This window comes from Bidens hawaiensis, unplaced genomic scaffold, assembly GCF_021521415.1.
Source record: "Bidens hawaiensis isolate Kalapana, Puna unplaced genomic scaffold, B.hawaiensis_p1.1 tig00006365_1, whole genome shotgun sequence".
In the NCBI taxonomy this organism is placed as follows: Eukaryota; Viridiplantae; Streptophyta; class Magnoliopsida; order Asterales; family Asteraceae; genus Bidens; species Bidens hawaiensis.
The window spans coordinates 374,276-387,789 of NW_027491425.1; the positions used below are offsets into that span (position 1 = coordinate 374,276).

At 41.4% G+C, this 13,514-nt stretch overlaps 1 protein-coding gene across 1 annotated transcript; it reads left to right on the forward strand.

Annotated features, from left to right (window-relative positions):
• The first annotated feature begins 1,837 nt into the window (after positions 1 to 1,837).
• Positions 1,838 to 12,593, forward strand: LOC143632086 (ethylene-responsive transcription factor ERF113-like). Its single transcript, XM_077100671.1, has 2 exons — positions 1,838 to 2,369; positions 11,825 to 12,593. Exons 1-2 carry the CDS (start codon positions 2,105 to 2,107, stop codon positions 12,403 to 12,405), a joined length of 846 nt encoding a protein of 281 aa, XP_076956786.1. The 5' UTR covers positions 1,838 to 2,104; the 3' UTR covers positions 12,406 to 12,593.
• Positions 12,594 to 13,514: the final 921 nt, after the last annotated feature.

Below are 13,514 nucleotides of genomic sequence, written 5' to 3' on the forward strand. Positions count from 1 at the left end.
ATAATTAATAGGTAACCGTAAGGAAATCTAAAATTAAAACTGGTGTTTTTAAGAACTTAATAGAAATTCATATGTGTCTTCTTGAGAAGGGTCAGTGGTCCTGTTCATGTTTTCTCTTAAGTGACTATTTTATGATCTCAGTTCCATAACAAAGCATTTTCCGATTAACTGATAACTGAAACTTTGGAATTCTTGCCTAGGTGGTTTATCTATCATTGTCTGATTTAAGTCCAAGTTATAAGTTGAGTCGTATTTAATTCTATTAATTAGTTTTAATTAGTATAAAATTAGTATTTTTGTAAAATCCCCTCAAAATAATAGTAAATAAACAGTCGTGTCTGTTGTTAAATATAATTTAGTTAGTTTACATAATTTAAGAGTCTCGTGGTTTTGATATCCAGACTTACTTAACTGTACTAGAGTCAACCGATTCACTTGTCGGTTAGTAGTTTTAGTTGAGTTAAGAGTTTAGAATTATTACTTAGTGCCTAGATTAGCATAATTTAGTTAAACTACTTTTAGCACATCATTAACATAAAGAACTGAAGACAAAACAACTTCTCAACAAACTATTAAAGACAAAATATTGAAGAGAAACAACTGATGATTCAAACATCATTTGTTTCAACAAAGATCAGTAGTTTTTATATGATTCTTCAATAGACAGATGTTTAGATTAGTTCATCAGTAGTTTGTAATAGAATTAGTTAGATGTTGCTTTCACCTCTAGCTCATCAGTAGTTTAACACTTGTATAAAATGAAGATGAGAGTCTCTTTTTCATAACACTTTTTACACTTCACACATTCACCTTATCAGAGTACCTTTGCACTAAAAATCAGTGAATGATGAGCTAAGGATGAGGGAGATAATAGATTGTAATCTTTTGGTTATAATTAATGCAAAATTGTCCCTCCACATGAAACCTTCAATATCTTGATTAATTTCCGTCGCTTATTTACTTTGATAATACTAATTGATTTATAGTTCAAATATGAGTTTAATTAATGTGATACTAATCCATCCAAAGGATTAGATCAGTTGTTTACTGTTCTATTTGTGTGATAATTGTGTCCATTGTTAGAGCCTACTAAAATTTGATCCCAACAGCTAAGATTAACACCGGGAACTAATCCAGCTTCAAATTCTCACCGTCCGCAGAGATGAAATCTAGCCGTTGAATTAATAAATCTCTAGCCGTTGGATTAATAAATCTCTAGCACTGGACTAAGAAATCTAGTCGATGGAAGGTTGATTTGAGGATGAAGATCAGTGATTTGTGTTAGATAACACATACAGAGGCTTCAAGTTATCATTTTACCAATTTGTGATGGATAACACCCACCTGAGCTCTCTCTTGATCAACACCAAATCTGGAGATAATTAAACACGTCATGTGGACTAATAGTTTCAGAGTGAGATCATTGTAGTCCCATGCTCCAAATTGCACCACCAGTTTTGGTACCAGAGTTGCAACAGGATTGGCCAAAGAAGAAGATGGGTGTTGGTTGGAGAAGAAGAGCCCGTTAAGTCCTATTATTATTATTATTAGGCGTGAAAAAACGATTTTACTCATGTATTTAACGGTCAACAAACAAACAAACAAACAGTTAAATAAACGGAAAACCCAATTGCAAAAAAAAAAAACCACGGAGACCGTAACTGCGTAAAAACCACCACAGGGTTAAAAGTTGCACTTTGGGTTTCACCACATAAATCAAAACTGTAATTTAGTTTTAAATATATTTAAGTGTATTTGATATTAATTAATTTATATTAACCTTTTTAGCTAAGCAAAATATGATATTTTGCATATAAGATATTATATTTAGGAAGGTGACAGGAAAGTGGTATTTTAGGACCTGGCTAAGCTGTAGCTAGGTATTATCTCCATTACAGCCTCAAGGCTATTGATGTGAGCCTTCTGTGTATATATATGCACCTCACTGAAAACGACTCCATCAGATCTCATCTGATTTTCATTCAATTCTCCGGTTAATTAGAATATCTTCAAACTATATATCCATCCAGGTATTCAAACCTCAAATCAACTTCTAGGCTACTTCTAGTACAAGTTAAATATCAACCATTCAAATCAACAAGGCATGGATAATAATGATCAACGATTCGGCTGGGAGCAGAAGCAAGTAGCATCGATTCAACATGAAGCTAGTGATAATTATGGTTTAAGTCAAAGTAGTGATCAGTATTTACACTCTAATTATCTTCATCATCAGATCTCCGGAACTACTCCAACAGATTACGGCGGTTTCATCCACCAATATTCAACTATGCCTCCACCGTCGACGATGATAGTACCACAATTTCAAAATCAACAACCGGTTACACCACAAGATCACCATCAACAAGGTGTGACTTTCTTAAACCCTAATTTCATGTGTAATTTCTATTTGTTAAGTTTAGTACCCTAATTCACGAGTGACAGCCAACACGTGTTAATAACATTTTGACACTTTTAATTTCCTTGTTTCTGACTTAGTCGTGTTTAACCAGTCATAAATATTATGACCCTAAGATCTATGAATGTTATTTTTAAACGATTTAGTTAGCTATTCATAAAGGCCTCAGCGCAGTTTGATGCCCATTAATCTGCCTTATTGTTTTTCAAGAAATTAAACTTTCAAAGAAGATAGTTTAGAAAAATATATTAATGCTAGCATATTTCGATCATGAAGTTTTGGTAATTTATCGTTGTCCACTCGTGACACTAATTAATGTTATATATATTATATATAATTGTAGGTTTTCAGATTAAGAAATGAAATGCTAAATCTTGTTTGATAAGTTTTGTGCCAAACATGTAGTTTCATGTGAACACAAGTATACTTATCCAATTGCATTTATGCTGGAAGCTGGTTGTACCTAGGTTCAATGCACTGCTTACCTAATATGTGTTATACTTTCCGTGTAGAACTCTCTCTCTTTTGTTCTCTCTCTCTCCTCTTTCTCTCTCACATATGGCTGCATGTTTATCACAACACTTGCATATTTTGTTGCAATCACTTTCAATATAGATTATTTTATCAATGTTCAAGAAGAATGATTCACATGGCAAAATCTTATTTGTGATCTTTTTCTTTGCTTTACAATCTTACTTTATTAAAATGAAAACAAAAATGATTCACCTAACTAAATCGAAATGATTGTAAATCAAAGCAAGATTTGCCAAAATTTGATCTTTCTTTTTCATCAAAAACTATTGGCAGTCCTTACCGCCCGACTAAACAAAAAGCGGAAGCTAGGCATTTGGCAGTCAAGGTTAACTTTGACACCTCATCCGTCTTGCAACATCGGTTAGGCGGAAGGATAACGTACAGTCGAACCAGAACTCCAGATGGACGCCACTCACCAAGAGCGTCACCGAGATATTCGCCACTGAGGAGCTCCCATGGCCAAAGGCTCCAATAATCCGACATCGTCACAATGCTGATCGGAGCCACAGGACAAAAGGCCACAACACTGAAGAATGCACAGACGTAAAGGACATGGTCGAAGCATTTGTCAGAGATGGGACGCTCGCGCACCTCGTGGCGCAATGAACGCTGAGCAGGCTGATGCGTGTAGAACCCCAGTTGGGGAAAACAAGAATAAAATTGCAGCTTCAATGTTGGAGACTACATACTGCGTAAACAACGAGATCCCGAACCAGGTGCATTTCGGCTCGATGGCACTCCCATCCCAACAACATGGAAGGGAGCTCAATTACACAGTTTGCATGTAGATCAATTCCAAATTTGTAAAGAAAAGGCCCAGAGCCACTTCTAATGGAAATGATTCTCCTTAGAACATCGACGCTGATGATTTTACATTTATACTTTATGAACTTTCCACACGGATATGTCGGTCTTCACCGCATACACGTGTGAAAGAAGTCGTTGCGTGGGGAAGGCGGCAAAACCCGCATAAACCCAAAAAACGACAAACCTTTACGCAGGTCAGTTAAAGGTAAAGTTCAGTCATCCCACTAAATGAAAGTGCCGGTCCTAACCGCACGAATCATGATAAGAGGAAACTGAACACTAACCTATTAACAACCGCGCGTTGAACGGCTAATTTATTCAACACTGATGCCGGTTTTCACAGCATAATTACGTGGAAAGTCGTTGCGTGGGGAAGGCGGCAAAACCCGCATAAACCCAAAAAACGGCAAACCTTCACGCAGGTCAGTTAAAGGTAAAGTTCAGTCATCCCACTAAATGAAAGTGCCGGTCTATCCGCACGAATCATGACAGAGGAAACTGAACACTAACCTATTAACAACCGTGCGTCGAACGGTTAATTTATTCAACACTGATGCCGGTTTTCACCGCATAATTACGTGGAAAGTCGTTGCGTGGGGAAGGCGGAAAAACCCGCATAAACCCAAAAAACGGCAATCCTTCACGCAGGTCAGTCATAGGTAAACTTGGGTCATCCAACTAAATGAAAGTGCCGGTCCTAACCGCACAAATCATGAGAGGAAACCGAACCTATTGACAACCGCGCTTCGAACGGTTAACTTATTTAAAATACTTTAGAAAATTTCTAACAGAAGGATGAGGAAAACCTCCACGCAGGTTAGATGTAGGTAAAGTTTAGCCATCCTACTAAGTGCAAGTGACGGTCCTACCCGCACAATCACGAAAGAGGAAGCAAAACTTCAACCTATTATCTACCACGTTCAAAGGTTAACTTATTTTAAACACTTAGAAAATTTCTAAAAAGATGAGGAAAACCTCCACGCATGTCAGATATAGGTAAAGTTTAGCCATCCTACTAAGTGCAAGTGACGGTCCTACCCGCACAATCACGAAAGAGGAAGCAAAACTTCAACCTATTATCTACCACGTTCAAAGGTTAACTTATTCTAAACACTTGGAAAATTGCTAATTTAAACTAAAGTATGCATGAGCAAGTCATATAACGTTTATAAAGCAAGTCATCCAGTGAAAGTAGCGGTCTTACCCGCACAAAGATTTATATTTCATAATATTCATTACAAGGGCCGGGTAACTACCCGCCTACAAGAATATAAATCTATACAAGCTAAACCTATCCTAACAGTGGGAAGGGATCTTCAGGATCAAGCTTCAGGGCCACTTCCACTTGGACCAGCATCATTAGTAGAGCGTGGCGGTTCAAGGAAAGCTTTAAGGATAGCTAGCCCATCATCAGCAGCAGCAACTTCGTTCACCTTCTCCACCACCGGATGCGGGAAGGCGGCATACTGATTCACTGCTTGGTCATAAACAGCTTCAGTATCCACATCATACAAAGGGAAGTTGGAAGGCGGGATGCCTTTCTCAACGAACCCTAGACCAAGCAGGAGGCCGGCCTTTTCCCCATCCTCATGAGAAGCGTTGAGGGCTGCGCTCATGGCATCGTCGTATGATGTGTCCGTGAAGACTCGATGCACAACCTACAAAAAAAAATATACAAGTATCAAAACCTTTTCTATTTACAAAGAAAAGCGTGAAGACATTATGAAGCTAAGCTTACCTGAGACAACGCTTCTCGAAGAAGCCATTCCTAGGCAACCAGAGCCTCCTGGAGGGCAGCTTGAGCTTGGTTACGGGCGCGTTCGGCTTCACTTTTGTTGAGGTTGGCAAGCAACACTTCTTTAGCCGCAGCCTCTTCAACGCCCTTTAGCTTCCGCTCAGTATGGTCAAGCACCCCCCTCTGGTCCAAGATCTCTTGGAGCTTCTTGGCGTCTTCCATCGCCAAGGCATCATGAGCCTGTTGGAGCGCCTCTAGTTTGGCTTTAAGTTCCTCATTCTCGAGGCGTAGAGGCTCAGCAACAGCTTCAGCCTTGGTGGCCCTCTCAGTTGCGTTCCGTGCAGTTTCCTTAGCCAGCCGAAGCTGTTCGTTAACAGCTTGGGCAGCCTTGGAACGGGCCTCGAGACGAGCCGGAACTTCAACCTCGAGGGCCTTGAAGGCCTTCTCCTTTTCCGCAGCCACTGCGGTAAGCCTCTTGTTCTCCTCTCGGACAGCCCGCGCCTGAGCTACTTCTTGGATGCGAGCTGCTTTTAACTTGTCGTTTTCACAACAAAGCAGCTCGACGCGCGGCTGCATCCGGGCCAGGAGAATCCGCAGCTCATTGGTTAGCTTACCCTCCTGGTAGCTAGCCATTGCTTCCCCCAACGCACCACTGGGAGCTGCGTGACGAGCCCACTCTACGCACTTCACAGGCGTGCGAAGGGTTGTTCCTCGGCGGATGTTCCAGCATGGAACATACACTTCATTGGAATCCGACCCTGCAAAAAACAAAAAAGCAGTTAGGAAAAGATGATATAAAAAAAAAGGCCAAAAGAACCCTACGCACCTGTAGGGTCGACAACAGGCCGATAGCCGCCAAACCCATCACCTGAACCCAAGGGAAATCCATCCAAGAGGTCAGGCAGATGGGAAGGAGGCAGAGGTTGGCGAGAAGCCCCAAGCATACCTGAAGGATCGGCCGTAACTGCCGACGTCGGAGGAGGCATAGAGGCCGCCGCGGTAGAAACCAACGGAGGTGAACTCACCGGAGGTGAACTCACAACCGTGGTCGCCGCTGCGGAAGTATCCGCAGAAAAAGTAACCGCCGGCTCAGTGAAAGATTCAGTAAATATGGCACTGACAGCCAGCGGTGATGTCATCACAGTTGGAACAGTTGGCTCAACTGGCTGAGCAACTGAACCAATTGAAGCAGGCGCAGCCGCCTGGGTCGTCGCCTCAGGTAGGCTGACCAAGCCTACCGTCATGGGTCCGGAGGTACTCCTCCCCGCTCCACCATGGAATGCGGTAGCATCCACGCCTGCACAAGGAAGATAAGTATTAATGAGGGAAAGCTATGAAGTCAACAATAAAGGAAGTTTGTACTTACGGGTTTTCTTGAGCCTAAAAGTGCGGACAGGCGGGGAAGAACCCGATGGAGCCGGCCTCTTTACGCCGCTCACCGTCGTCATCCTGGGCTCTCCGGAGGTGACAGTCGTCGCAGCCTCCGGAGCAGTGGTCTTATCACCACCAGGGTTCCCCACCACCTCCTCGCTCTCGGTCTCTGAATCAGACCGAGGCACCGGATCGGCAGTGGAGGCCACCTTCGCCTTCCCCTTCCCGCCAGCAGCCTTCTTCTTCCGCACCAACGGAGGACCATCTGCGGATTCCTCATCAGAACACAAGATTAGAGGAATTCCAGCAGAGGTTTCAGCATTGAGGGGTCGAGGTTTGAATAACGCCTTACCTGGCCGCCTGGCGCTCAGGATCTCGTGGCCTGGCGGGTAGACCTCCACGAACCGATCCGCCGTCTGTTCAAGGATGGGCAACTCGTTCTCATCTAGATCACGAGTACCCATCCGAGCGGGACTATCAGCCTCCCGCGGATGCAGGAGCGACTGCAAGTCGTTCCCCTCTGAAATAAAAGAAAAACAGTTAGAAGATAAACCTATATAAACAAAGAAGACAGAGCATACCGTAAGGGACAGAGTTCAAACCGTATTCTAGGACGATCGGGATCTTTTGCGCCTCCGCATCCTTCCACACCCGGCTCATCCCGAGCATCACCATCCCGGACTCCGCAAAGCGGTAAACCGGAGATTGGACTCGGGAAATCTTTGAGAACCATTCCGCCTCCTGGTAGTTGGAGGCGTGAAGGCTGGGGAGTGCTTGCCCATTCTTGAACTTAATGGCAAGGGGGATGGCGCGAGCGGAGATATAAAAGAACTCCCGCTTCCATGAACGAAGACTGCGCTCGGTTGCGCAAATCTTCAAACCCTTGATCCGGGTTATCAGAGTATACCACCCCTGGATGCACCTCCAAGAGTAGAAGGTCATCAGGCGGTCGACGAAGGGCTCAACGCCCAGAATCCGGCACACCCACTCGAAGTGGCGAATCTTCGCGATTGTCATCGGGTGTACCTCGGTCAGGTGTACACCGTGCCTCTCCAGGACACGGTACACAAACTTTGTCAAGGGGAACCTAAGATTCCCATAGACAAAGAATGCGGCATATACCCCGATCTTGCCTCTGGGGGCATCATACACCGTCTGATGAGGTTCAGGAAACTCAGGCTCGAAAGACTCGAGCATGAACTTCCTGACGATGTACTGATATAGATCGATAGGCAGAGCACATTGGCACTCGCCAGCAGTACTCTTGTCATCCTTGTCGGACGTGGATGACGGGTTCTCGGCGTACACCCCAGCCTCCTGGGCTGTAGCCTCAAGATCGTGAGCAGAAGACATCTTGCAGGTATGAAAGAAGAGAACGATTTCAAGAGAATGCTCGACTGAAAAGGTGAGTATTCGCCGGAAATCGTTTTGAAGATGAAGAGAAAAGTGAAAGTGTGGATTACAAAGGACCCTCTCCCTTTTTATATACTAATCGCAATCAATGCGATGAATTTAATGCGGAAGAGAGAGAAATCACAGGTGCAATGAAACTATGACACGTGGCAAAAAGCAAGCTAGCAACAGCTGTTGAAAGGACGCGTGCCATTAATTTGGCGGCCACGCGCCCGAAAAATCGCGCCCACGCGCCTGAAAAAGCGTCTGGAATGACCATGTACTGTCACGTCACCATAACTTCCTGCACGTCCTGACACAGTCAGAAGAAACCGTCGGACGACGTTTCAACAGTTTGGACTGTTCTTATCCTTTCACCAACTCTTCGAATTTCAAAAATTTAAAAAGATTCAAAAGTAAGCGGGAAAATACCCTTTACCTTGGCAACCAAGTAACTATAAGACATGTGCGAGTACAGTGTCAAGGCAAAACCCTCCACATACTTAGCACCTGCAGGGAATTGAAGCCAAGAATACCTCGGCGACCAAGTAACTATAAGACGGGTGCGGGTACAGTGTCAAGGCAAAACCCTTCACATACTTAGCACCCGCAGGGAATTGACGCCAGGAATACCTTGGAAGTAAAGTAACCGTAAGACGAGTGCGGGTACAGTGTCAAGGCAAAACCCTTCACATACCTAGCACTCCGCATGGAATTGAAACCAAGAAGGATCTTCTGGGCAATGCTTGCGGAAACGAGAATAACATCCCCGCATAGCGGGAACGTCGAGAACTACATTGTTTGAAGCTCTAAGATGGAATTGGTGGTTTTAACATAATTGATCACTATGTTCAAAACTACCAAAACCTCATGGAGAATCCACACAAGTGGGACTCAAGGCTCCTGACTTGCGAGGAGGTTACAGACCTACCCGCATCATACCCAAAGATCAAGCAGGAAAGTCGGGAATTTCTGCAAGTGACTTAAGGACTTCCGCGGGAAGAATCCCCATGGAAAACCTTAAAACTAAACCCTTTTTAAAACCCTTTGCTTAAGTCCAAAAGTTCACCTCACTTTATTAAACATTTATGAGAAGAACATTGGACTGGGGGGACTTGAAGAGGTAGGTCCCAGCAGAGCCCAGTTGGACCCGCAGGACCCACCTTGAAGAGAGACGTCTGCGCAGAAACCAACTGGATCCGCAGGACCCACCATGCTCAGAGACGTGACGTCCTTACGCGCAATACGCAAGCTGTTCCCGCAGGAAATGCCTCCCAATGGTGAAGTACTCCGCCTGTTCCCGCAGCTGCGGATACAAGCTATCAGGGAAGGCCACCAGCGCAGCAAGGCTACACGCACAAGGCACTTAGCTCTCAATAATTCAGTAGTCACCTGAAAGAATGAGCAAAGCCGGGAACAATCCCGCACAAAGGCGGGAGGGGGAATACTCCCGCCCAAATAAGCCAGTCCGTACGATACTGGAGGATCTTTTGTACTGTACCTGACGAGGTATGGGCAAAAGATCTGACCAGAGATACGACAGCTCATTGACAACAGTATGGCGAACAGCATGCTCTTGTACTGTATGTCACTGTTAGCCGCTGCCTACTCACCAACTCCTGTCATACCACGTGCATATCCGGCAGTTGGTGGAAAAGGAATAGTACACAGCAGGCCTGGTCACTGTCAGCCGCTGCCTACCCACCAACTACCAGCATGGCACGTGCGTAGGCCACAGTTGGTAGAACAGGAATACTATTCAGCCGGCTATACCTTCTTGGAAACCTACCTTCGGCTATAAATACCCCAAATGGTATGATCATCTAATCTCATCTTACATCTTATACCTGATATCTGCTCTAGCAATCTCTTAATATACACTTATATTCAAGAGCAATCTAGTCTGATTCTCACGCCGGAGGGTGGTCACAAGGAGGAACCCCCCCCTTCTCAGTGACGAGCTCACGGTGTCTGTTTTGCAGGTTATCAGAAGAACCATCTTTGCCGGATCTAACCCCTCGTGGGAAACATCTATTTAACCCCCAGATTATCCGTAATCTGCCCGGGGTCCATTAGTGTTTCTTCAATATATTATATATAATTGTAGGTTTTCAGATTAAGAAATGAAATGCTAAATCTTGTTTGATAAGTTTTGTGCCAAACATGTAGTTTCATGCGAACAAAAGTATACTTATCCAATTGCATTTATGCTGGAAGCTGGTTGTACCTAGGTTCAATGCACTGCTTACCTAATATGTGTTATACTTTCCGTGTAGAACTCTCTCTTTTGTTCTCTCTCTCTCCTCTTTCTCTCTCATATGGCTGCATGTTTATCACAACACTTGCATATTTTGTTGCAATCACTTTCAATATAGATTTATTTAACCTCCCATCTCGATCTCTTCCTTTTATGGCCTTTTTTTTGGTTATTTATCCTTTTATAAATATAATATACACACACATATACATAGCGATATAAACTTTAAAAAAGTTAATAACTTTTAAAAACTCATTACAGCCAAACATTTTTTTAATTTTTTTCATATATTAACATTATTTTAGACTAGTTTTATCATATTTTATATAAAAAATTTATTACATATATAAATCACAAGTTTATATATGTGTAAAATTTATGTAATAACAAATTTACATATATGTAAATAAAAATGTAGATATGTGTAAAAACTAATTTTCATAATTTTAATCGTAAATATAAATATAAAAAGTGATAAAACTACTCACAAATAACATTAATATACAAAATTTTTTATAAAAAATGTTAGTTGTTAAAAGTTTCTTTAAGTTTTTAAATAATTTAAGAGTTCTGATACTCATCCCATATTTAATATTTCTGTAATGATACTAACCTACACACACACACACATATATTGTGTGCGCGCGTGTATACATATATGTATATGTATATATGTCTAGCATGCGCATTTAAATTTAAATATACATATTTTCTTGTTCAATAAGAAAATAAACATATTCATGTTCATTTATATTAATCCATTTATATTCTAAACGGACATAAATGAACTAGCATAAACTAATTAACGTAAATGAACGCAAGTGATAAATGAAGAAAATGAATGTATTCTTGTTGATTCTTTAATTTGTTAGTAAATCAATGGTTCTAAAAATTGATCAGGTGATCATTTGATGAATGATGTGCCAATTAGTATCGCTAGTAAACTATATATATATATATGTGTGTGTGTATGTGCGCGCACGAATTTGAATGAACGAAGATAAATGAACAAACATAAGCGGACGTAAATGGACTAATACAGAAGATGTGTTTATGTTCGTTTATTTAATTAAATGAAAAAAACTTTTTATTCATATTCATTCGTTTATTATAATAAACGAACTTCTCATTGAACGATTCATTTAGCCTACGGCATGGCCTTTTAACTATTGAAGATTTCATTTATTGCCCATCAACTAAGATACCTTGATCATTCACTAAGAAACCTTCACAAATCCTTTTTATAATTATCTATTGTGTCATAACAAATTAATATCATATGCTTAATTTGTATTTTCATGTTTTAAAGAATCAACTGTGAAAAGACATTATAGAGGAGTAAGGCAAAGACCATGGGGAAAATGGGCCGCAGAGATACGCGATCCCAGCAAAGGCGCTCGTGTTTGGTTGGGCACGTTTGAAACTGCCGAGGGTGCAGCCCTCGCATATGATCAAGCTGCACTTAAGTTCAAAGGTTCAAAGGCCAAACTAAATTTCCCAGAACGTGTTCAAGGCCAACGCTATATAACCGCCGCCGCCACCGCCACCAGCACCGCTACTGCCACACAACCACCAGCTGCCGCCTCATCACAGCAAGCAATAGCCACCATTTATCCAGATCTTCTTCAGTACGCGCAACTTCTTTCCAGCGATGAAGCTCAAATGCCTTACTTCACTGCAGCTCTATACCCTCAGAATACCAACACTGCTGACAGTAGCACTCAACAACAATATTATTCTCCAGCGGTCGGATCAACATCGTCATCATCATCAATGTCTTATCAGCCAAACTACATCAACGATCCGGTTTCATCATCGGATTTAGGGTCCCAACAACACATAAATTGGGAGGAGTGGAATGATGCTTTTGATCCCAATAAGAATTCATGAGTTTGCTAATTAATCAAATGCAAAGGTTATATTATATATGGATTCATGAATCATATGAATGTGTTTTTGGCTGGTCAAAAAGAAATCTGGCATGAATTAACTTAGAAAGCCAATCTTTATTAATATGGCCATGCAAATGTATTTAATTTCATTGTTTCGTTAGGATCGGTATTATTTTGTTCATAATTCAATTCTCCAATTTATTTAGTCATTCTACTTAAAAAAATATATATTCCACACACACAAAATTTAGATGCATTCAGGTTTGATTGAACATATTTACAAGTTAAATTATCAAGATTAAGGATTTCTTTTAAGTAAATTAAATAAAGTCTTAGCGGTTGTCAAAATTTAGTGACAAAATATATTGTATTACTTGACATAATCCCTTCAAATATATACTATATTTATTTTTGAACTGCTAAATTTTATTCACCGACAAGCAAGAAACTAGATAGAAAAAACTGAAAAAATTACATAACCAAAATCGGTTCTTTAAGCCAAGCAATCCAGCAAGCTTAATCTTACAATTTTGTCAGAAAATGGTTTCTCTTGACTGGCTGGTCATACTCGCAAAAACGTCTGCCTTTCGAAACCTCCAAATAAGCACCCACTAGGTTGTCATAATAACTATACTTCAGGCCTCTTTCTTCCTTTCTGATCGACGTCGAACTCGGATCAAACTGAGACTAGGACTACCGGTGTTCTTGAATTCAGCAAAACCAAACCAACCCACTTTCTGATCGCGCGGACTCCGGGTCCTAGAAGCAATAATACAATTACAAAAAACAAGCTCCACCGCATTAGAGCAGCTAGCAAGGACATAACACCGATAGAACATTAATAACTAATTTATCCACCAATTTTGCTCTGAATATTGGAAGACGTACGGTTATATAATTAAATACCCGCTATGCATAAATACCGACTTTCCTTGTAATGAAACGATTCCATTTCCATCTCATGTGCCTGTTCCAATCCAAAAGAATGAATTGGTCATCATATTAACCGTGAAAACTTCTCTCTTCTTTTTTTCATAATTAATAGAACATAGAAGTAAAAGAATATTATCAAGACTAACTTTCAAACAAGATTTTCCTAGACGTTTT